Genomic DNA, 26,127 nt, shown 5'->3' with positions numbered 1-26,127 from the left:
ATGTAACCATTCCAAAGGTAACATATGTGACTCGCTTCAGGAAACTAAGCATAATGTATGTTGTGGGTCACTACTTCACAGGAGACCCATTTGAATGCAAACTTTTTWTTTKTTTTTCAAAATGCKTTTRTTTTTMCAGAAATGCCTTCTGGAACATGTGAACTTTCATGTGCCTTAATAACAAACTTGTATGCCATCTGTAAATACGAATAAAATTGGTAAATTACGAGCCTAGTTGGTTTAGCCACAGAAAAAGCCAGAACCTTCCTGCTAGCCTTGATTGGCTGAGAATGAGTGGGCTGGACATGCCAATAGAGGAGTTTGGATTGGTCTGCCAAATAGCTTGCTTCTGTCTATTTGAGCTGGTCAGTATGTGTAGGTAATCCTGTCTAATGCGGCTTTAAAAAATATATATATTGCGTAGTAGAACTGCATAAGTGTTGCTCTCCACTTTAAGGAGGACCGAGTTTTGAAATCAGTGGAATTAGAGTATGATAGCCAAGGAGATGGAGAAAACACCTGTCTCCGGATTACATCTTCAAACTAACGGCAACCATGGCATCCGTGACAAGGAGAAGCGTCCATCCATGATGTATACGAATAAGATAGTCTAGGTAGCAAAAATGTTCTGATATTACTCATTTCTAATTTTGACAAAGTCGTTTTAATTTAAAGTTAAAGTGTACTGTTAGCTAGCTAGCTAATGTTAACTGGCTGGCTRGCTAACTAATATTACTTGTATGATCTTATTATTCGTATCTCAGAGCCATTTGCTTTGCTAGTTATAGCCTAATGTTAGCTAACAACTTGGTTGGTTAGTTACCTGCAGATTCATGCAGGGTAGTCACGTCATGAGTTGGGATTATGGTTCATTGCTTAGCTAGCTAGCTACATGTCTTAACAAAAGTCTCCACTATGCAAGTAAACATTTCAATAGAATGTCAGTGCGACAACTGTTGATAGACAATTGCTGCCAGCAGCACAGTTGCAGTCACGAAAGCACTGGATAACATAAAAACAGCCTAACCAGCTCTGCTAGGGAGAGTTAAATGGTCAGTGAGCTGTTCTCTCGTTTGTATCTAGAAGTAGCTAGTAAGCTAGCAAATGTTAGCCAGTTAGCTTGGGCGCTTGACTGCTGTTGTTAGGACAGAACGCTCGGGTCAACCCTTAAAGAGATGGGTGGGGATAAAGCTTAAGAGGGTGTGAACGATGCTGAATGGGTGTAGACAAAGTAAAGCTCTCCAGTAGGTACCAAAACATTCAAAGGCCATTTTCTCAAAAGTGAGGTTACAAGTTTATCAACTTTCAAAGCAGAATTACTTTCCCATTGTTCTTCAAATGCAGTGTATGATATYCCATTTTGTAGTTRTGTGTCTGCTTTTATCCAATGTAAAGACACCATTTCACATTTTGCTACATAAGACTGAATCAAGGCAGTCGGTCACATATAATACAAATGTGAGTGTCCCAGAATTACTTTTACTATGTTACGTCTAGTCTATGAGACCAGGCTGCTCTCCCTGGCCTGGTCCCCCAAAATAACATAGTTTTAATAACCTACATCTATTCAGAGGCTAAAGGTCCTCACTTACCATGAAGTAAATTGATCTTGCTGCTCTTTTAAATTCTTGTTGATTTGTAGTCAGTATAATATTTGTGTTTCATGTGTAAAGGATAATATATGTTTCCCTTGAGATTGCGKATTCTTTCCTGGTATGGGATGTGTCTGAGATGTATCTGATAGCAATGCATATTTGGCAACTGTTTGCAGGGAGGCGTATCCCACAGCGGCATTCCATTCGCAAAGAATGCTTGGGTCTCGACTCTTGTACCCCTTACAATCCCGAGTGAGTGTGTGATCGCTTGCTTTCATGCGTGAGTGTGAAAATTGCTTTCCTTCAAGTGACTTCAGATGAGAATCTCAAGAGAGAAAAAAAGCTATATTTGATATTGCATAGGACAACAAAAAAAAAATATATAGATTGTGCAATCAAAACCAGTGCGTACTTCCTTGCCATAGGCGGGGCATGAGGAGTGTATGCGGAATCGTGCTCCAGGTGTGCGTCTTGTCCCAGGACCATACAGAAAGTTCACATGGAGTTTCTGAAATGGCTCTATACATCAACACGCGCACAGAACTGGACCGCATGTAGCCTAGTGCCACAGACAACATCAAAGACAGCCAGTGTTGTGTCTGGGAATCAAGACTTTAGTTAACCGGAGACACGGCATTATACGCACTCAGGTATGTACCTGGCAATCTGGCTGGCATATTACTTTACACTAATTCAGTGCATTCATAAATTCTTTATTTTCAATAAGTGTCCATTTTGGTTGTATTCTAGTATTCCGCTCTTTTTCTAATACCAAAACATCCCGAGGATTTTTCATTCAATTGTTTGTCTTGTGTTCTTTCTTCATCTTCCAGTTATCTAAAAAAGTATGACGTATCCGCTTCTCTTATTCCACACAGAAATGGATAGCCTACAAACTATCATAAACACAATTCTGTCAATAATCACAGATCTATGACATAACTTGTAGTATATATATGTTTTAACCTTTATTTCACTAGGCAAGTCAGTTAAGAACAAATTCATGTTTCATAATGACGGCCTACCCCGGCCAAAAACTCCCCTAACCAGGCCAATTGTGCGCCGGTCTATGATCACAACCGATTTTGACACAGAAGCCAGGGATTGAACCAGGGTTTGTAGTGACACCTACTAGCACTGAGATGCAGTGCTTTAGACCTCTGCGCCAGTCGGGGGCCTGTAGGTTATAATTAACGGTTATAGACCACACATAAATGTTGTGATTAGAGGCTGAATTGTGTTTTATTCTGCAGTGTAGGCCTATTTTATATTCAGACAGCATTTTGGTGGAGGTGCTATATTACAGGAAGTTACTGAAACGTCACAACTTTCATCTAATCTTTCATTCTGACATCTAACTCATCTCTCTCTCTCTCTCATGGTTCTACAAACACTTTATTATCATACATTTGTCAGACACTGTAATAAACAGATGAAATAGGGTTACACCACGTGATTTCTATWGTTTTTTGTTCATTTGATGAAAGAGAGACTCTGAAATGCAAACAGTACATTTCCACAGTTACGTCAACAGGGAGCATGTTTTGTCTTGTCCAATGTAGATTCTTGACCCACTTTGGTGTTTCCCATACAGTGGAACTCTAATGACTCAGTCTGGACTGCTACTCAAACACTTACGTTATGCATACCAATCCTTTTGGATCAATATGAAATCATGTTTATAGTTTTAGCACAAAATGCCACTCCCTCAACCACAGATTGTATCAGCAAACCGTCCCATCCCCCAATAATACCCATACTATCTTCTCTCTTTAAAAACATGAGCAGAGTAAACAAAACTGACTCACTCTGGTCATACAAATCAGACTAGCAGAGTAAACATGGCACTTAGGAGATATTCTTTCCCATCCCCCCTTTTTACAAGATTAGTACATCAAACCACTAGTTCTCTGTTGTAAATGGGTTAGAGAGTTATTATAAATTCCTCAGTTCTCTCTCTCTCTCTCTCTCTCTCTCTCTCTCTCTCTCTCTCTCTCTCTCTCTCTCTCTCTCTCTCTCTCTCTCTCTCTCTCTCTCTCTCTCTCTTCACATAGCTCCTGCTGATCACCAGAATGTTCAGGAGGAGAGGAGATGTTCTCGTGGTTGTAGGTAACAGGCAGTAGCAGTGGAGATGGTCTCCTGGATCACCTTCCTGGTGACATGCATATGGATACAGACCCTCAAAGCCTCAGGACTGGACACCTGTCCCAGGACCCCTCGCAAGGAGGTGGATTTCACCTTTAACTACTCAATAGCCCACTTCCAGACAGCCAAACCCATCCAGAACATAGTGGTCAACCTGTACATGCCTGAGGTTTATGTGGCTTCTCAGAATGTGATTGAGGCAGTGAGTGGAGAGCTCAGTAAGTTATGGGAGCTGAGGACAGGCCCAGTGGGCAGCCCGGAGTGTCAGACCTGTGGCCTGTGTGACATCGAGGCCGATCTTGAGGACTCAGTAGACACGGACAATGAGGTCTTGCTCTTGGACCCATCACCTTATCTTAACTCTCTGTACTCCTGTGGGAGCTCTCAGCATGGGGTCTGTCACTTACATGAACTTAGCTCTAATGATACCCCACCTAAATCTGAATGTCTCTTCAGGAAGGATGCTAACTCTCCGTCCCTTTGCCCTGACTGCCTGGCCAGCCCGCTGGGCACTGAGGTCATCATCGTGGAGCAAGGCTACACAGCCTACTTCTTTGTAGCYGCTACACTCAATGAGAGTGTGGCACAGAGGTACGGCAGACCGTCCTTATCGGTGCGCCGGCCACTGTCGACCCTGGATGGCTTTGAGATGGTCATGCAGGGTCTGACTGTGCTCCCTAAACTACAGAACTCCTACCAGATCGACTACATCTACAGCTTCTCCACACAGGACTATGTCTACTTCCTGTCTGTCCAGAGYGAGAACTTCCTGGACTCATATCAGACGCGGTTGGGCCGTCTCCCGGTGAAGGACACGGAAGCGTGGCTGTACCGTGAGGTGGTGCTGGAGTGTCGCTTCGAGCCCAAACGCAGGCGGAAGAGGGGGGGGGGACACAAAATTTTCCAGGACGTGGTATATAACGGGCTGCAGGCGGCCCACTTCAGCCGGGCAGGGAAGGAGCTGGCAGAGGAGCTGGGGGTGGGGGAGAAGGATGACATCCTCTATGGAGTGTTTGCAGTGACAGATGGCTCTGGGAGGCCCTACAGTAACTCAGCCATGTGTGCCTTCCCCATGCCCTACGTGAACAGGGCCATCGACCGGGGAGCGGAGGACTGTTGCAGGTCCAGCACAGAGCAGCTCTCCAGGGGGCTCTGCCACTTCCAGCTCTGCGAGAGCTGCCCTCATGAGGTCGGTGACAGGCCTACTCAACTCCGCTCTGCTCCACTAGGCTCTGCCCCGCTCCGCTCTGTTCTGTTCTGCTCTCCTCCACTCTGTTCTGCTCCACTCTGCTCTACTCAGCTCTGCTCTACTCAGCTCTGCTCCACTCAGCTCTGCCCCGCTCCGCTCTGTTCTGTTCTGCTCTCCTCCACTCTGTTCTGCTCCACTCTGCTCCACTAGGCTCTGCCCCGCTCCGCTCTGTTCTGTTCTGCTCTCCTCCGCTCTGTTCTGCTCCACTCTGCTCTACTCAGCTCTGCTCCGCTCTGTTCTGTTCTGCTCCACTCTGCTCTGCCAGGGCTTCTGTTGGGTAGTCGGTGAAGCCTGATGGTAGACAGGAAGATATACTTGTTTTATTGATATTCAATAGTCCTGAATCATAATTATGTCATTAGAGTAACATAAAGGTTGGTTATTTCTATTGCATTGTCCATTACAAGTACCAGTGCTGTGAACGGAGGAAGTCAGGTGTTCCGAGAACAGGGAGGGAGGGAGGGGTGAATGAGTCAGATCCCACCAGTGTATTGCCACACTGTTGTTCTGCTCTGTTGAGTTACAATCATGACTATTACCATACCATGTGAAAGGGTGGGAACTGTTGATACAGCCTGAGTACTATACATGAAAGCCCTGCTACAGTACCGTTGTTCCTGAAATCTTAACTATGTAAGTTTAAGGTAGACTTTACATATTGTACAACGCACATCTTGTATTTGATCATTACAAATGTTCAAAATGATTGAATGAAGCTGTTTTAAAAAGAATATTATGACTGTGACCAGGTTATGKCATGAATTCTAACTGAAGCAGATGAATGAGGATAGGAAATCTAGTGTATGTATAGTTGGAAGAATAGATCTCAACAAACTGCATTCATTTTAAACAATGGTGTTTGGCTGTGTGATATCTGCTATCAAGGTGTGGCCTTATCACTGTGACTTTCAAACATTCCACCTTTTTTGAGCTCATAGAACCATACGGACACCTGCAGGGACGGTGTGCCAACTCTGAGGTTATAAATGGAGTTGGTAAAAGTGACAGAATGTGAAGGGGAGGGAGTGTATCCCTGTGTCTGGCTCCTACGTGTTCAATATGAGAGAGAGAGAGAGAGAGAGAGAGAGCAGCGTGGGTTACTGTTTATAAGACGGGTTACTGTTTATAAGAAGGGTTACTGTTTATAAGACGGGATACTGTTTATAAGACGGGATACTTTTTATAAGACGGGTTACTGTTTATAAGAAGGGTTACTCAACTTAATTCCAGTCATGAGTTATTACTGTCATTGTTGTTTACAACTCAATACTAAAATACACTGTTAGAGAAGTGTACTGCCAGCCATATTGTCAGTGTTTAACATCTCAACTGATTATAGTTGAGTTGTAGGAACATGGAAGATCAGATAAAGATGTGTGTTGAAGACACTTAAAGGAACGGTAAAGAGGCATGTGAGGGCAGGTTAGATAATTGTGCTGTGTTGGAGTAGCTTTATTTATGTTCTGCTGGGTGGTGGTGGGGTGTGTGTGTGTGGTGGTGGGTGGTGTGGTTGGTGGGTTGGGTGTGTGTGTGTGGTGGTGGGGTGTGGGTGGTGGTTGGGTGCGGGTGTGGGTGTGGGGTGGTGTGTGTGGTGGTGGTGGTGGGGTGTGTGTGTGTTGGTGGTGGGGTGTTGTGTGTGGTGGTGTGGTGTGCGTGTGTGGTGTGGGGTGTGTGTGGTGGTGGGGCCACAAAAATAATCAGAAACACAACCAAAACAAACAGCAAATGCATCCAACCATTTTGTAGAGTCACAAGCCTGATGTAATCATTGCGTGCTATGAATATGGGACCTCATGCTTAACTTTGTACTACTTTAATACGCATATAAGTGGATTTGTCCCAGTACATTTGATCCACTAAAATGGGGGGAGACTATGTACAAAAGTGCTGCAATTTCTGGATGACAATTACCTCAATTTAAGCTGACAGTCTACACTTTAACCTCATAGTCATTGTATCATTTCAAATCCAAAGTTCTGGAGGACAGAGACAAAACAACAACAAATGTGTCACTGTCCCAATACATTTGGAGCCTCACTGTATGTAAAGTAAAATAAACCATAGGATCCACCAACGTAATAAACCTCATCTAAAAAGGAAAATGGAAAAGGTGTGAAATGACCAGTCATGTTTGAATAGTCAATCAGTATGAGTAATCTCTATGTGTGTCTGCAGAGCTCTGACAACAACGCTACATGCATGGCCAAGTCCACCCTGGTGTCTAAGCCATACTACAGGTTGGACCTCTTCAACAGGTACATGAACAACATCCTGCTCACCTCAGTACTGGTCACCATCATCGGGAACAACACTGTGGCACACATTGGCACCAAGGACGGCAGGCTGTTGCAGGTGTGTGGTACAGTACAGTATACTCACTGAGACATCTGGTGGGAGAATATGACATTACAGTCTACTTCATGAATGCAGACAGTGAAAGTGGGGGTAGATGGAGTTATATTTCAAAGTTTTACCATATGCATGACTGTCTTTTCTCAAGTGTAAACATGATATAATCAGTGTTCTCCAATGACAATCATTAACTCTCTCAGCATTGTAACAAACCTAAGTAGAACATATCACAAGTCCATTCCTTTCATAGGTCTGCCATGACTTAATGATATAACTGTAGTGACTTTGACTGTTGTAGCTCATCCTGAAGAGGTCAAATCCCATCATCTTTGCCAACTATTCTCTGGGAGAGGACAATGAGGTGTCCAGGAAAGCTGCTGTGCAATCTAACGAGTCCTTGCTCTTTGTGGTTGGAAATAAGGTGCCTTTTCAATTCAATCATAAATACTTACTGGTATTCCCTTGTTTTTTACTTGTGACTTATTTTGGCAGTGTGACTCTTTCTTTTCTCTCTCTCGTCGTTCTCTCTCTCTCTCTCTCCTCTCTCTCTCTCTCTCTCTCTCTCTCTCTCTCTCTCTCTCTCTCTCTCTCTCTCTCTCTCTCTCTCTCTCTCCTCTCTCTCTCTCTCTCTCTCTCTCTCCTCTCTCTCTCTCCTTCCTCTCTCTCTCCTCTCTCCCTCTCTTCTCTCTCTCTCCTCTCTCTCTCCTCTCTGTCTCTCTGTCCTTTGTCTTGTCTTTGTCTTTCTCTCTTCTCTCATTTCTCTCTTGCGCTCTCTCTCTCTTTTCTCTCTCTCTGTGCCAGATGTTCAGTGTGTCTCCTAAAGGACCAGGATGTAAACACTTCCTGACCTGCTCCACATGTCTGATGGCGCCCAGGTTCATAGGGTGTGGCTGGTGTTCGGGGGTGTGCTCCAGGCAGGAGGAGTGCCTCATACAGTGGAAGAGTGAGTCCTGTCCTCCCGTCATCACAAAGGTAAGAGTGCTGGGGGCTGAAGTAGGGGGTCAAATGACCCAGTAGAGGGAGGGTCTTGTCTTTTCATCTGATCATAAATGTCCGAACCACGACCACCAAACACGTAGGTCGAAGAAACCAAGACATTATCAATAGGATATTGAAACCGAGTATAGTGCCTTCAGAAAGTATTCACACATCTTGACTTTTTCCACATTTTGTTGTGTTACAGCCTGAATTTAAAATGGCTTACATTGAGATCTAGTGTAATTGGCCTACACACAATACCCCATAATGTCAAAGTGGAATTATGTTTTTATAACTGTTTACAAATTAGTGGAACGAACAGCTGAAATCAATAAGTATTCAACCCCTTTGTTATGGCAAGCCTAAATAAGTTCAGGAGTAATAATTTGCTTAACAAGTCACAATAAGTTGCATGGACTCACTTTGTGTGCAATAWTRAGGATTTTTGAATGACTACTGCATCTCTGTACCGCACACATATAACACACATATAATTACAGTATCTGTAAGGTCCCTCAGTCAATCAGTGAATCAGTGATTTTCAAACACAGAATCAGAAACCAGGGAGGTTTTCCTATGCCTCGCAAAAAGGGCACCTGTTTATGGGTAAAAAAAGAAGAAGTAGAGATTGAATATCCCTTTGACCATAGTGAAGTTATTCATTACACTTTGCATTGTATATCAATACACACAGTCACTACAAAGATACAGTAGTCCTTCCTAACTCAGTTGCCGGAGAGGAAGGAAACCACACAGGGATTTCACCATGAGGCCAATGGTGACTTTTAAACAGTTACAGAGTTAAATGGCTGTGATAGGAGAAAAATGAGGATATATCAACAACATTGTAGTTACTCCACAATACTAACCTAAATGACAGAGTGAAAAGAAGGAAGCCTGTAGAGAATTTTTTTTTCTTCTCCAAAACCTGCATCCTGTTTGCAATAAGGCATAAAAGTAAAACTGCAAAGAATGTAGCATAGAAATTCACTTTATTTCCTGAATAAAAAGTGTTATTTTTGGGGCAAATCCAACACAACACATCACCGGGTACCACCCTTCATATTTTCAAGCATGGTGGTGGCTGCATTATGTTATGGGTATGCTTGTCATCTGCAAAGACTAGGGAGTTTTTAGGATAAAAAGAAACAGAATAGAGCTAAGCACAGGCAAAATCCTACGGGAAACCTGCTTCAGTCTGCTTTCCAACAGACACTGGGAGATAAATAGCCAAATACTGTGTACACTGGAGTTGCTTACCAAGACGACATTGAATGTTCCTGAGTCACCTAGTTATAGTTTTGACTTAAATCGGCTTGAAAATGGCTGTCTAGCAATGATCAACAACCAACTTGACAGAGCTTGAAGAACTAAAAAAATAATAATATGCAATATTGTACAATCCAGGTTTGCAAAGCTCTTAAGCCTTGTTCACACTGCAGGCCTTAATGCTCAAATCAGTTTTTTTTTCAAACCTGTTTTGGACTATTGACTGTTCAAACAGCAAGTTAAAAGTGACCAAATCAGATTTGTGTGTGTTCAGACAGCAGTRATTTGCAGACAAGGCTACGTTAGTTGCCATAGTAATGACGTGTGTGTATGCAGTTGTGTAGGCTGATTGGTGGTGGTGCTTGTGCTTCCTATCCCTCAGAAGTTATGTAGCATGCTAAGGTGACAACATTGTCTGCAATGGTTGTTTCTCAGTTGCTTTGAATGTTCAAAATCTGCCTTCAGAAAGAACACTTTTAACGCCTTAAAGGATAACATGATCCAACTTTCAAAACAAGTCCTTTCTGGCTTGCCACAGCAGCCAACTAGCTAGCTAGGTAGTTGTTTAGCTTTCTAGCACATTCACTCATTTGTTTGGAAACAATTAACAAGCTAGTTAGCTACCACATGTTGTTGTCAAACTAGCAACAGAGTAGCTAGCAAGCAAGGAGATCTGCTGAATAACAGTCTAAATCCCACTTGAGGGCAAATAAATCAGATTTGAATGTTCAGACACAAGTCACATAGCCAGGAATCAGATTTGTATCTTAATATATGTAAAACACCTACGAAGGTGGTTTGAAATGTGGCTTGAAATATCTTATTCCATGTGCTTTTTGTCTGTTCAGGGTGCAGGAAAAAGAACAGATTCAAATCAGATATGCAAATCAATAGGATTTGAGTCACTTCAAAATGACGACTTGAGAGACTTACCCAGAAAGACTCACAGSTGTAATCACTGCTGAAGGTGATTCTAACATGTATTGACTAAGGGGTGTGAATACTTACTTAAAATAGATATTTCTGTATTCCATGTTTAATAAATGCAAACATTTCTAAAAACATGTTTTCACTTTGCCATTATGGGGTATTGTTTGTAGATGATGGGTGAGAAAACAATTGTACATTTCATCAATGTTGAATTCAGGCTGTAACACAACAAAATGTGTAATAAGTCAAGGGGTATGAATACTTTCTGAAGGCACTGTAGTTAAGCATTTAAGGAAATTAGTTAAGCATTTGAGGAGTCTTTCTGATGGTATTGCATTGGGGATCCAGTTTTTCCCAAAGACGGCTCCCCCTGATGGTGAGACAGAGCTACGGCTGTGTGGCTGGGAGTTCCAGTCTCCTCTACGACCAGCCATCATCAGCGAGGAGACCCACCTGGTGCGAGTGGGAGCGACTCCCTGCACTGTGCTGTCAGAGAAGAGCAATAGTACACAGTGAGTAACACACACAGACAGACAGAATGCATAGAGACATATAAACTCAACCCAAATCAGCTCTGTGAAACAATTTTATGCTGAGGCTATAGGCATCACTGATCTTTCTCGCTGACCCTTCCTAGGCTGGTGTGTAGCATTCACCCTAAGGTTCCGGGTCCATCCCAGGATCTCAACATCACTGTGGCAGTGCATGAGGGGAAGGTGGAGGGACGCTACTCAGTTGAAGGCCAGGCCCAAATGATAGGGTTCACTTTTGTGGTGAGGAGGATTACATTTATTTGATTGTTGAKACAGTAAAAACGGAATTTGCATTAGAGAGGCTTCCATTAAATAAAACCCTCTGTGTTCTATTAGATATATAACTCTCAATCCATGATAAGGCAGAGGATGTAAATCCAGAAATAACTGACACCCTTAACATAGAACTTCAGTCAGTTTTAGAATAAGTATCTAGCAATAGGCTGGTGCTAAATATCTCAAAAACTAAAATCATCGTTTTTGAGACAAATCACTCACTCAACCCTAAATCTAATCTAGATCTATTATTGAATAATGTGGTGATTGAGCAAGTTGAGCAAGTTSAGTAGATTAAACTGCTGGGTGTAACCCTAGATAGCAAGATGTCATGGTCAAAACATATAGACTCAATGGTTGCTAAAATGGTAAGAGGTCTGTCCATGATAAGGCAATGCTCTGCTATCTTGACAACTAAATCAACCAGGCAGGTCCTACAGGCCCTCGTTTTGTCACACATGGACTACTGCCCAGTTGTGTGGTCATGTGCGTCAAAGAAGGACATAGGAAAATTGCAGTTGGTRCAGAACAAAACAGCACATATTTCACTTAGATGTACATGGAGGGTGAATGTCAGTGGTATGCATGTCGAGGAGAGATTGAAGGCATCACTACTGGTCTTTGTGTGAGGTGTTGATGTGTTAAAGGTACTGAACTCTCTGTTCATTCAGTTGGCACACAGTTAGGACACTCATCAGTACCACACAAGACATGCAGCCAGAGGTCCCTTCACAGTCCCCAGTTCCAGAACAGAGGCTGGGAAACACACATTATTAAATAAAGCCATGAGTTAAATATAGGTTAAATATATATWTTTTTTAAAGAGTACATGTAACTCTCTGCCACCCCAGGTAACTTAAGCTAGCAATAAAACCAGATAAAAAAAACAGATAAAAGAACATTCAATTCTACAGGATCAGTGTCCCTCCTCCGGGACAGTTGAGCTAACGTGCGCTAATGTGATTAGCATGACGTTGTAAGTAACAAGAACATTTCCCAGGACATAGACATGTCTTATATGGGCAGAACGCTTAAATTCTTGTTACTCTAACTGCACTGTCCAATTTACAGTAGCTATTACAGTGAAAAAATCCATGCTATTGTTTGAGGAGAGTGCACAACAACAAAATACTTTTTTCACGGCAACTGGTTTGATATATTCACCTCTGAAGGTAAATAATGTACTTACATTCAGTAATCTTGCTCTGATTTGTCATCCTGAGGGTCCTAGAGATACAATGTAGAAAATAGTAAAAATAAAGAAAACCRCTGGAATGAGTAGGTGTGTGCAAACTTTTGATCGGTACTGTATGTATGTAACTGCTAAATTAAAGGAAACAGCTGAGTAAATGAGGGATACAAAGTATATTGAAGGCAGGCGCTTCCACACAGATTTATACCGTGCATTCGGAAAGTAGTCAGATCCCTTGACTTTTTCCACGTTTTGTTATGTTATAGCCTTATTCTAAAATGGATTAAATAAAAAATAATTGTCATCAATCTACACACAATATCCCATAATGACAAAGTGAAAACAGGTTTTTAGAATGTTTTGCATATATATTAAAAATGAAAAACAGAAATACCTTATTTACATAAGTATTCAAATCCTTTGCTATGAGACTCAAAATTGATAGGAGTCCACCTGTGGTAAACTCAATTGATTGGACATGATTTGGAAAGGCACACACCTGTCCATATAAGGTCCCACAGTTGACAGTGCATGTCAAAGCAAAAACCATGAGGTTGAAGGAATTGTCCATAGAGCTCAGAGACAGGTTTGTGTCGAGGCACAGATCTGGGGAAGGGTACCAAAATATTTCTGTTAGCATTGAAGCTCCCCAAGAACACAGTGGCCTCCATCATTCTTAAATGGAAGAAGTTTCGAGATTGGAGAAACTCCTCTGTGGAGATTGGAGAAACTTCCAGAAGGACAACCATCTCTGCAGCACTCCACCAATCAGGCCTTTATGGTAGAGTGGCCAGACGGAAGCCACTCCTCAGTAAAAGGTACCTGACAGCCCGCTTGGAGTTTGCCAAAAGGCACCTAAAGACTCGCAGACCATGAGAAACAAGATTCTCTGGTCTGATGAAACCAAGATTGAACCCTTTGGCCTGAATGCCAAGCGTCACGTCTGGAGGAAACCTGGCACCATCCCTACGGTGAAGGCATGGTGGTGGTAGCATCATGCTGTGGGGATGTTTTTCAGCGGCAGGGACTTGGATACTATTCAGGGTCAAGGGAAAGTACAGAGAGATCCTTGATGAAAACCTGCTTCAAAGCGCTCAGGACCTCAGGTTGGGGTGAAGGTTCACCTTCCAACAGGACAACGACCCTAAGCGCACAGCCAAGACAACGCACGAGTGGCTTCGGGACATGTCTCTGAATGTCCTTGAGTGGCCCAGCCAGAGAACGGACTTGAACCCGATCGAACATCTCTGTAGAGACCTGAAAATAGCTGTGCAGCGACGCTCCCCATCCAACCTGACAGAGCTTGAGAGGATCTACAGAGAAGAATGGGAGAAACTCCACAAAGAAAGGTGTACCAAGCTTGTAACGTCATACCCAAGAAGACTCGAGGCTGTAATCGCTTCCAAAGGTGCTTCAAGAAAGTACTGAGTGAAGGGTCTGAATACTAATGTAAATGTGATATTTCAGTTTTGTACTTTTGTAAAGTTGCAAATAATGATAAAACCTGTTCATTTGGGGTATTGTGTGTAGATTGATGAGGAAAAAAACAATTTTATAAATTTTAGAATAAGGCTGTAACGTAACAAAATGTGGAAAAAGTCAAGGGGTCTGAATACTTTCCGAATGCACTGTATATATATTTAATTCATCCTAATGTCTACTTTTCTATCCAGGAGCCAAGTATCACAGCAATCACTCCTGACTACGGGCCTCAAATAGGGGGAACCATGGTCACAGTGACAGGGCATCACTTGAATGCTGGGATGATAAAGACTGTGTCTATAGGAGACCAGGACTGCCCCATCAAGAGGTAATTATGGGCATCCACCTCTCTCTGTTTTCGTTGGTTTCTGCTGTGTAATTTGCTCTCTCAAGGTCTCTCATTGGAACTAAACAATGTGTCCCTTTCTTTGTATGTATCTGTCTGTATCTACGGTATATTAGTGTTCATAATATTATGTTGTTACGCTGTCTTTGCCAGTGTCACTGAGGGTACTGGGACCATGTCCTCCATAGTCTGCCTGTCCAAAGGGTTGGCAGTGGTGAAGAAGGTGCCTGTCAGGGTTTTCATTGACAAATCCCAAGTGGCTACTACCAAGATGTTTCACTACAAGAAGAACCCTGTGATCACTGTGATACAGCCAGTCTGCAGCTTCAGAAGGTAGGCCATACTTAATCTTGGTTACCCAGAAGTAAAATTCTCACAATGTTGTCACTTCCCGAATCTGTCCACGAGAGATTAGGCCGTACTTTACTCACTGGCCAGCTGGCATCATCTGGGTGCTTCAGGGCATAGCTGACTGACAAATGCGCTGCTTTATAGAACTGTAGAAAACAGTTGAAAAGACAGTTGATAGCAGGCATAGTGTTAGATACAATGACAGAGCAGCCAGTAATAGCATGTTAATAGCATGTCCTAATAGCATGTCCTAATAGCTGAGGGAAAACATGCTATGCAGGAAATTTTCAACCTCTCTTGAGACAATTAGGTAAATCTAAGTGAAGATTTGGCCAACAGAAATAGACATGCTGAGACCTGTTGTGTGTTCATTTGTGGAGTCTCATTTCAGCAACTGCCACAACTATTTGAAAAATAATAAAGAATAAACTGCAAATAGTGCWGGTTTCCCCTCAATGTACACTCAGCAATAGTGACCTCAAACACAAAGTCTGTATTTGTTTGTTTTTATTTGTTGAATCGTGTGATTAAGTGGATCCAAAATCATCATCAAAGGCAGTAATCTGGACTCTGCGTACAACACTGTGATCCGCTACAAATCCCACAACCCCTCACAGAAGCTTCTGCAGCGTGTAAGTTATCTTCTAGGGTTAACAACTCTGGGCCTCATAAACCTAAGATGGGGGTAACATCTATGAAATGTCAGTAAATGATCCCCAGAATACTGTTATTGACACTTTGAATATAACCCAGGTCTGCAACGGCACAGCAACCCCCACACGTATGGAGTGCTTCGCCCCGGTTTTCCCCAGGAATGAGACCGACAAGGGCATCATCACTATCAACATGGACGGGGCCAACAAACTTGTGGTGAAGCGCTTCGAATACCAACCAGACGCCAGCATCACCCCCTTTGAGTACGAAGGCAACGTACTGAGCCTGAGCCCTGGACAGACTGAGGTTTCCCTGCATGTACGTTCACAATCATACACACAGGCATTATCAACCAGCAACYTAGTCAGTCAATCAAGTACAGTAACTCTATTCTACAATTGAACAATTGATTGCTGTGTAAATCTGACCATGACTGTTGTTGTACCAGTAGTGTAAGTAGTAGATTTCTTAATTTCTTAGGTCCCAGCGGACATAGCTGATTGGTTGAAATGACATCATTACAACCAGCTTACAACTAACCCGTTTCGGCCCCTGTAGTAAATAATAACCAGGCTCCAAAAAGTACCACAATGAGACATTGAGTCTTGCTCTGCCTTGTTCTGCAGCACAACAAGCTGAGCATGGTGAGTCCCTGTATGGAGATTACAATGAGCATTGGAGGTGTGGACTGTGGTGTCCAAGTACTGGACAACGAACTGACCTGCAGGATCCCCAAGAATCTCATCATCCCCAGTGAAGGGTCACCTGTCAGGGTGAGCTACTCTACTTACTGTAATGGTTAACCTAATTGAACTTAACCCTTAGTTAACCATTATCATGCCTCTTCTATAGTAAACCAAACTGGGCCATTAGTAACAGCTGTCAGAAAGAAAACAGGTTTTGGGTCAATTCCATTTAAATGAATTGGAATTAGAATTTCAGTTTACTTTGACTGAATTGAAATGGAATTGACCCRCAACCTTCTTATGGATAGGGGGCAGTTTTGAATGAGGTGCCCAAATGAGGTGCCCAAAYTAAACTGCTTGTTACTCAGGCCCAGAAGCAAGGATATGCATATAATTGGTAGTATTGGATAGAAAACACGCTAAAGTTTCCAAAACTGTTACAATAATGTCTGTGAGTATAACAGAACTGATATAGCAGGCGAAAACCTGAGGAGAATCCATCCGGGAATTCGTTTTTTTGAGCTCACCACTCATTATAATGCCTGTCTATGGGAATATGAATGTAATACCTCCCAGATTGCAGTTCCTAGGGTTTCTAGTTGATGTCAACAGTCATTAAAAAGAGTTTCAGGCTTGTTTTTTGAAAAATGAGCTAGAATTTGTAGTTTTTCTAAGAGCTCCCATTTTGGCTGTAGTGTTGTGGTGCGCGTCYGTGAGGGCGCACACTTCGTTATTTATCTCCGGTAATGAACATACTATTCTCCATCTTAGAAATGTTGTTTGACTTGTTTGGACGAAGTTTATTGGTAACTTTCGGGATTCATTTGTATGCATTTTGAACGAGGGAAACCAGTGGATTACTGAGTCAAACGCGCCAACTAAACTGACATTTTTGGGATATAAAGAAGGACTTTTTCGAACAAAAGGACCATTTGTTATGTAGCTGGGACCCTTGTGATTGCAACCAGATGAAGATCTTCAAAGGTAAGTTATTTATTTTATCGCTATTTCTGACTTTCTTGATGCCTCTGCTTGGTTGGAAAATGTATGTAATGCTTTTGTATGCGGGGCGCTGTCCTCAGATAATCGCYTGGTGTGRTTTTGCCGTAAAGCCTTTTTGAAATCTGACAAACCGGCTGGATTATCAAGAAGTTAAGCTTTTAAACGATGTAAGATACTTGTATTTTCATGAATGTTTAATATTACGAATTTTGTATTTTGAATTTCACACTCTGCAATTTTACCGGATGTTGTTGAGGTGGGGTGCTAGCGGCACGCCTATCCCAAGTTAATAGCAAGCCATCAATCCATGAGTAAACTGGTACTAAAGTAAAGTGATATAAAAACGATCCAAAGGTCTGAGTGATATCCTGGTTTCTGTCCCAGGTGTCTGTGAATGGGCATGCCTATGAGGTGGGCACTGTGGTCTTCTTCAGCAACACTGTCAACACAGTGGGTGTGGTGATGGGGATCTTTGCTGCATTGTGCGTTGGCGCTGCCCTGGCTTTCATCGCCATGAAACATGTGAGGAGGAAAAAGAAAGGTGAGAACCGTTACTGTTCGTAGGATTTGCTACCATGAGATTACCGTGGGTTTCCGTGGGATTCGCTTTCATCTACCAGTACAGTTATTGGAGCTTAATTTTATAACCCTGTTTCAGGATAACTTTCCTGCAATGTAGGACATTTTAAACTTGTAGTGTATTTGAGGTTTAAATAGGCTTCTGAAGTTTGTAATTTCCATTTTGAAATTTCAGATTTGAGAAAAGTGTATCAACCTATAAAAATATTCCATTAATTATAATCCACATAACAATATACATTTCCTGTTGCTGCAGAATATTTTTCCTGCTGTAGCAAATGGCTCATATTAAGATCATACATTTGCACTCTTGTAGTATGTTATCTTCAATTTGCTCACATCTACTAGGTATCTGAAGTTGTTTTCTTTGATCTAAGTATGTACAGTACCAGTCAAAAGTTTGGACACACCTACTAGGTCAAGGGTTTTTCTTTATTTGTACTATTTTCTACATTGTAGAATAATAGTGAAGACATTAAAACTATGAAAGAACACATATGGAATCATGTAGTAACCAAAAAAGTGTTAAACAAATCTAAATATATTTTATTTTTATATTCTTCAAAGTAGCCTTTGCCTTGATGACATCTTTGCACACTCTTGGAATTGTCTCAACCAGCTTCACCTGGAATGCTTTTCCATAGGTCTTGAAGGAGTTCCTACATATGCTGAGCACTTGTTGGCTGCTTTTCCTTCACTCTGCAGTCCAATTCATCCCAAACCATCTCAATTGGGTTGATGTCAGGTGATTGTGGAGGCCAGGTCATCTGATGCAGCACTCCATCACTCTCCTTCTTGGTCAAATAGCCCTTACTAAGCCTGGAGGTGTGTTGGGTCATTGTCCTATTGAAAAACAAATGATAGTCCCACTAAGCGCAAACCAGATGGGTTGGCATATTGCTGCACAATGCTGTGGCAGCCATGCTGGTTAATTGTGCCTTGAATACTAAATAAATCACAGACACTGTCACCAGCAAAGCACCATCACACCTCCTCCTCCATGCTTCACGGTGGGAACCACACATGTGGAGAGCATCCATTCACCTACTCTGTGTCTCACAAAGACACGGCAGTTGGAACCAAAAATCTCAKATGTGGACTCTTCAGACCAAAGGACAGATTTCCACCGGTTTAATGTCCATTGCTCCTGTTTCTTGGACCAAGCAAGTCTCTCCTTTATTAGTGGTTTCTTTGCAGCAATTCGACCATGAAGCCATGATTCACCCAGTCTCCTCTGAAGAGTTGATGTGGAGATTTGTCTCTTACTGGAACACTGTGAAGCATTTGTTTGGGCTGCAATTTCTGTGGCTGSTAACTCCAATGAACTTATCCTCTGCAGCAGAGGTAACTATGGGTATTTCTTTCCTGTGTCGGTCCTCATGAGAGCCAGTTTCATCATAGCGCTTGCTGGTTTTTGCGACTGCACTGAAATTTCTCAGATTGACTGACCTTCATGTCTTAAAGTATTGATGGACTGTCGTTTCTCTTTGCTTATTTGAGCTGTTCTTGCCATAATGATGGACTTGGTCTTTTACCAAATAGGGATATCTTCTGTATACCACCCCTACGTTGTCACAACACAACTGACTGGCTCAAATGCATTAGGAAGGAAAGAAATTCCACAAATGTACTTTTAATAAGGCACACCTGTTAATTGAAATGCATTCCAGGTGACTACAGTACCTCYTGAAGCTGGTTGAAAGAATGCCAAGAGTGTGCAAAGCTGTCGTCAAGGCAAAATGTGGCTACTTTGAAGAGTCTAAAATCTAAAATATAATTTTATTTGTTTAACACTTTTTTTGGTTACTACATGATTCCATATGTGTTATTTCATATTTTTTATGTCTTCACTATTATTCTACATTATAGAAAATAGTAAAAATAAAGAAAAACCCTGGAATGAGTAGGTGTGTCCAAACTTTTGACTGGTACTGTATATTACTGGATCTATACACTATTTGCCTCATGACTCAAACTGAATTCTTCCGCTGCTCAATGTTCACTACATACTTCACTCTGAGCCTGCCATAGTTGAAGTTGTTTCTGGGGATGTCAAAATGAGGMGTGTTGTACAAAACAAATTCATAAGCGATTGGATCATCTCTAACCAATCAACGCCAATGCCGAATTTTCAAATGCCTCTTTACCCATGTGTGTTCTGTGTCCAAACTTTTGACTGGTACTGTATATGACAATGTCATTAATTGTGTTGATTTAGAAATTTCAGCCAATGTAGAGACTCGTTTAGCAAGGATGTCCGTCCGCAGAAGAATAAGCAGCAACCCTGACCTATCCCCCACAGGTGACTATAGACGAGGTGAGACCCTTGATGTGATCATTGATTAGGATTCATCAATCTTGTTATTCATATTCATTCATCAATGTTTCCTCTGTACTCCAGACCTGTCCTACCAGCCGAGCCAGACGACAGGCTCAGGAGGGATAACCTTCCATGGCCTGGTCTACACTGCCACCTTTGACCCCTTGGCCGTGCCTCTGATCACAGTGGACACCCTGAAACCTGAGCTCCTGGAGGAGGTCAGAGACGTCCTGATCCCAGCCGACACGGTCAACATTCACCACAACCAGATCATTGGCAAAGGTATGGATAGACCGGTCCCAGAATTGTTGGTGCTGTCTTGCCGACTCCTATTGTCATGCCAAACTAATCGGGACCTCCTCAGATACTGAGAGAAGAAACATGTTTCTGCTAGTCAGCTTCAGTTCATTAGAGTCCATCCATTTCTATTTCCACTCAATCACATGTTCATATTTTTTTCATTTACAAGTATGTAACTAGACTAGAGCAATATCCCCAAAAAACACTGATGTCATTTTGTTGTTATTCAGGTAATTTTGGGACTGTGTACCATGGCTACCTAACAGACAACAAGAACCAACAGTTAATCCACTGTGCTGTTAAAGCATTGAACAGTAAGTTGATTATTTACATTTTGAGCCCTCTTGCCATAAACAACTATGCTAGTCATTCGCTGAGTTTATATCCTGCTAGTTTCATGTAGAACAATGCTCTCTCTCGCGCTCTCTCTCGCACTCTCTCGCTCGCTCTCACTCTCAGGGATCACGGCCCTGGAGGAGGTGGAGCAGTTCCTGAGAGAGGGCATCCTGATGAAGGAGTTCCACCACACCAACGTTCTGTCCCTGCTGGGCATTCTTCTGCCTCAGGAGGGGCTCCCCCTGGTGGTGCTGCCCTATATGAAATATGGAGACCTGCGCCACTTTATACGCTGTGAAAGGAGGGTAAGTCAGTCTATAGGGCCTTTCTTTGTCAAAGTAAAGGGACAGAATCGCCAGATTTAACTGATACTTAACCTTTTTCACCAGTGTACTGAAGATTACTGCAAGTGCTTTGGTTTTATTAACTCTTAAGTATCCACCCCTTTTTTTTTTTTTTTTTTTTAATTTCACCTAAAATTACATCCCAAGTCTAACTGCCTGTAGCTCAGGACCTGAAGTAACCATGTGAAAGGAAACACTTTGAAGTCTGTGGAAATGTGAAATTAAATTAGGAGAATATATATCACATCTGGAAAAAGATAATACAAAGAAAAAAACATGCGTTTTTTGTATTATTTTGTACCATCACCTTTGAAATGCAAGAGAATGGCCATAATATATTAATCCAGCCCAGGTGCAATTTAGATTTTGGCCACTAGATGGCAGCAGTGTATGTGCAAAGGTTTAGACTGATCCAATGAACCATTGCAWTTCTGTTAAAACATTTGTATCAAGACTGCCCACATGTGCCTAATTAATTTATTAATCACTTTTCAAGTACATAACTGTGCACTCTCCTCAAACAATAGCATGGTTTTCTTTCACTGTAATAGCTACTGTAAATTGGACAGTGCAGTTAGATTAACAAGAATTAAAGCTTTCTGCCAATATCAGATATGTCTATGTTCTGGGAAATGTTCTTGTTACTTACAACCTCATGCTAATCGCAGTAGCCTACATTAGCTCAACCGTCCCGTGGGGGACCCACCGATCCTGTAGAGGTWTTAATGATATCTCCCCAACGACTCCTGTGCTACTCTTTCTCTCCTCCTCCAGAACCCAACAGTGAAAGACCTGATTGGCTTTGGGCTGCAAGTTGCCAAAGGGATGGAGTACCTGGCCCAGAAGAAGTTTGTACACAGAGACCTGGCAGCTAGGAATTGCATGTAAGTCAAGGGCAGCCCTGTCACTCATACCTTTTGGACACGCCAACACACACACAAGCACTCACTACTGACTCTAAACCCACCCACTCATATACAATCATCATATTGATGATTGCTGCTACTTGGTTTATCATATATCTTGATACTAGTCACCTTACCCCTATAAATACAGTATCTACATCTATCGAGCCAGTATCCCTGCACATTGTAAATATGGTACTAGAACTGACTGACCCTCTATATATTATGCTTACTTATTTTCTCGTGTTCTTCTTATTTGTATTTATTGTGTGTTTTTGTTCTACCTTATGTTARTTTTAGTGTTACATTGTTATTGATTACTGCATTGTTGAGTTTGGAGCTTGCAAGAAAGCCATTTCACTGTACTAGTGCATGTGACATTATAAGTTGAATCTAATGTATAAAGACTATTTCTCAATCCAGGACCTGGCAGTCCCATCTTTAATATCTGTATTATCATCTATTATCTATTGTCTCTTTAGGCTTGATGAAACGTTCACGGTGAAGGTGGCAGACTTCGGCATGGCCAGAGATGTGTTTGACAAGGAGTACTACAGCATCCAGGACCACAAGAAGGCCAAGCTGCCAGTCAAGTGGATGGCCATAGAGAGCCTGCAGACACAGAAGTTCACCACTAAGTCAGACGTGGTGAGTGGACATGGCCTTAGTTAGCATACTCTGTATACTTGATCTGTCTTGACTCTAGCTCTTTACCCCTTGTCTTCACAGTGGTCATTTGGGGTCCTGATGTGGGAGCTGTTGACCAGAGGAGCTAGCCCCTATCCTGAAGTGGACCCCTATGACATCACTCAATTCCTGTTGAAGGGGCGCAGGCTTCCCCAGCCACAGTTCTGCCCTGATGCCCTGTAAGTGGTTCTGGGCTCATTTTCTACCCCGTAAGCTAAGAAATTGAAAAATGTATCTCAGATGAACTTGGTTGTTGATGGCAGTTGTTGTTTTTCTAGGAACTCTTGGTTGTTGATGGCGTTTGTTGTTTTTCTAGGAACTCTTGGTTGTTGATGGCGTTTTGTGTTTTTCTAGGAAACTCTTTTTGGTTGTTGGATGGCGTTTGTTGTTTTTTCTAGAACTCTTGGTTGTTGATGGCTTTGTTGTGTTTTCTAGGAACTCTTGGTTGTTGATGGCGTTTGTTGTTTTTCTAGGAACTCTTGGTTGTTGATGGCTTGTTGTTGTTTCTAGGAACTCTTGGTTGTTGATGGCAGTTGTTGTTCTAGGAACTCTTGGTGTTGATGGCAGTTGTTGTTTTTCTAGGACTCTTGGTTGTTGATGGGTGTTTGTTGTTTTTCTAGGAACTCATGGTTGTTGACCGGTTGTTGTTTTTCTTGGAAACTCTTGGTTGTGACGGCAGGTTGTTGTTTCTAGGAACTCTTGGTTGTTGACGGCAGGTTGTTGTTTTTCTAGGTACTCATGGTTGTTGACGGCGGTTGAATTGCTCTACAGCTTCTCTGTCTTGGTTTTGACGGCGGTTGTTGTTTTTCTTGAACTCTTGGTTGTTGACCGCAGGTTGTTGTTTTCTGGAACTCTTGGTTGTTGACGGCGGTTGCCATTGCTCTACAGCTTCTCTGTCTAGGTTGTGACGGCGGTTGTTGTTTTTCTTGGAACTCTTGGTTGTTGACGGCGGTTGTTGTTTTTCTAGGTACTCATGGTTGTTGACGGCGGTTGCCATTGCTCTACAGCTTCTCTGTCTTGGTTGTTGATGGCTGCTGTTGTTTCTCTACAGGTACTCAATCATGCTGGAGTGCTGGGACCCGGAGCCGGAGCTCAGGCCTGATTTCCACACGCTGGACCAGGAGGTGCTGGAGATCTGGTCCTGCCTGGAGGGAGAGCACTACATCAGCCTTAAGGTGACCTACGTCAACCTGGACCAGCCACGGCCCTACCCCGCCCTGACCACCTCCGCTGACGAGGCTGAAGCCTCTTCTGGATCAGAGTCAGACAGCGTTATGTCCAACTGACTGGACTCACCAGAACTGACTGGACCACACCAGAACTGACTGGACCAGACCAGAACTGACTGGACCAGACCAGAAGTGACCGGACCAGGACAGGGACAGTAGAGAGAGGTCAGAGGGCACGGATGAAAGGCCTTTCCTATCCACGCAGTATGCAGAAAGAATCTTGCAGTTCTGTGACTGAGACTGAGACAGAGACTGGATTGGGAACGAATAGAACATTGACTATTGACTAAATTTGTATGAGCAATGTGTGAGCAATTGTGTGAGCATTGACACTGAARTTCAATGGAGTTTCCCCCACCTTGTGAGTACACAAATTATGACTATATCATATTTTTGTGTACTTTTAATGTTTTTTTMTTTTTTTTAAGGTAGGTTTTCAGTTGGAGAAATTGTATTTATGGGACACCAAGTGAACCCTCTCCATGTCTGAAGCACAGCCGTAAATATGAACAAATGAATGTAAATGTCTGAAATGTGGATATGTTATGCTAATTAATGACCATGATTTAAGCTTGACATTAATATGTTTAATAGGATGGATATCACATTTTTTTGTCAGATTTTTCTCACTTTTTTGCTATGGCTGCATTTACACACTGATCTTTTTGTCACTATTGGTCTTTTGACTGATCAGATCTTTTGACTATAATGGGCTAAAGATCAGAATTGTGCTGCATGTGTAAACACAGTATTCGAGATGGTCATTTGTGTTGATGATCATTTGATTTATGGTATGAAATGTGTCCACTGACCAAACTGGTCAACTTTTCTGCATTTACACAGGCACCCCAATTCTAATATTTTTTTCACTAACTAATTGGTCTGAAAAATATCTGATGTGAAAAGAGCTTATGTGATTGTCAAAAAACGAATTAGCCGTGGGAAAAATCTGAATTGGGCTGCCTGTCCACTCAGCCCTTGAGATTCACAAGGACACACCTCTGAGAGGATAGTTCAGTTAGCCATCCTTGTGAATGAGTAAGCTTTAAATTGCCAGAGAATATAATAATAGGAATACTAAGCTTTAAATTGCCAGAGAATATAAGCAACAATATAAAGCTTTAAATTGCCAGAGAATATAATAATAGGAATACTAAGCTTTAAATTGCCAGAGAATATAATAATAGGAATACTAATTGATACTCAGGGAGTCATCATATACATTTGTCCGGTTTGAGAAATAAACCTGTCTTTTATTAAAGGGAAAGTCTGGGATGCTGCATCCATTTTTGGACTTCTAAATGAATGATACTGTATATACCCATTGATTCTTAAAAAATACAACTTAGAAATGCCTCGTGAGCTTAGTTCAACTGTCACACCCCATCAGAACCATAAATATAAGCTTGTTTTACTCCATTGTTTGTAAACAATGTAATTTTAAACAAACACTGTATAGCCTCAAAACATGGTTAAACTATACTTTTGATATCATGGATGGTCAGTCCTTGTATTCATAGCTTTGAGAGTGGTTAAAGTTCTCCAGCCCCATCCCTCAGTTGTTTACCAAAACAAGTAGGGGGTGCCTGCTTTGTTTTTGTTTGAACTGGGGTTTGCCCATTTAACTCTGAGCTGAAGAATGCCCCTCATTTCATACTGCTTGTTAGTCTTTGAATCCATCACTAGAGGTCAGTAAAAACCTTTGTCACGAGTACTTTTGCTGCAGTATTCTGCACGTCATCAGACCAAGGTACACGCCAGACCTTTGTTACAACAATCTATGTTTCACACTACAATTCTTAAAGGAGATAAGAGGGATGTTTACTTTGTCTGCGTAAGGAAATAGTTATGATTGGCACTGGCAGACTACTGACTGTACTGAAATCTCAGGACACCCTATAGCCTTAGTTCTACTGTTTATTTCAGTCACTAGATGTGTAATTACCTCCAACTGTGTTTATCTTGTGGATTGTTTTAGTGACATCAATCAGAAAACACAAGTCTACGTTTGTATCAACATGAAGAAAGTAAAACATTAGATTTAACACAGCCAATCAGATGACTGGTTTCTGTACAGTAGCCATGAATACAGGTGTTCATGAGAGATGCGTTTTGGATTATTGCTTATACTGAAGGGTTTGAAGTATTTCACAGATTTCTGGGATCTCTCTCCTCTGAGCCTCCCACTGAGCAGAGCTGGAGATGCTCTCACTGCAGAGATGATAATAGGTTTACCTGTCATAAACACCAGCAAACTGTGGAGCTATTGTAAAGAGCAGCCTCTTAATGTGCAATGTGTGTGTGTGTGTGTGTGTGTGTGTGTGTGTGTGTGTGTGTGTGTGTGTGTGTGTGTGTGTGTGTGTGTGTGTGTGTGTGTGTGTGTGTGT

The 26,127-nt window shown here is 42.1% G+C and overlaps 1 protein-coding gene across 2 annotated transcripts; it reads left to right on the top strand.

Annotated features, from left to right (window-relative positions):
- Positions 1 to 1,817: 1,817 nt before the first annotated feature.
- LOC111972219 (macrophage-stimulating protein receptor-like) lies at positions 1,818 to 25,844 on the top strand. 2 transcript variants are annotated; one of them, XM_023999145.2, is made up of 21 exons: positions 1,818 to 2,245; positions 3,650 to 4,929; positions 7,165 to 7,341; positions 7,640 to 7,762; positions 8,143 to 8,313; positions 10,867 to 11,030; positions 11,156 to 11,291; positions 14,193 to 14,329; positions 14,501 to 14,680; positions 15,231 to 15,330; positions 15,452 to 15,670; positions 15,979 to 16,125; positions 17,425 to 17,581; positions 19,838 to 19,921; positions 20,021 to 20,221; positions 20,470 to 20,553; positions 20,699 to 20,880; positions 21,694 to 21,803; positions 22,307 to 22,472; positions 22,554 to 22,690; positions 23,563 to 25,844. In XM_023999145.2, exons 2-21 carry the CDS (start codon positions 3,727 to 3,729, stop codon positions 23,795 to 23,797), a joined length of 4,113 nt encoding a protein of 1,370 aa, XP_023854913.1. In that variant the 5' UTR covers positions 1,818 to 2,245; positions 3,650 to 3,726; the 3' UTR covers positions 23,798 to 25,844. The 2 variants fall into 2 exon arrangements, with proteins under 2 accessions (XP_023854913.1, XP_023854912.1); XM_023999144.2 differs by having other exon boundaries at positions 19,838 to 19,936.
- Positions 25,845 to 26,127: the final 283 nt, after the last annotated feature.

This window comes from Salvelinus sp. IW2-2015, linkage group LG13 (genome assembly GCF_002910315.2).
Source record: "Salvelinus sp. IW2-2015 linkage group LG13, ASM291031v2, whole genome shotgun sequence".
In the NCBI taxonomy this organism is placed as follows: domain Eukaryota; kingdom Metazoa; phylum Chordata; class Actinopteri; order Salmoniformes; family Salmonidae; genus Salvelinus; species Salvelinus sp. IW2-2015.
This window is presented reverse-complemented; position numbering and strand designations above follow the sequence as displayed.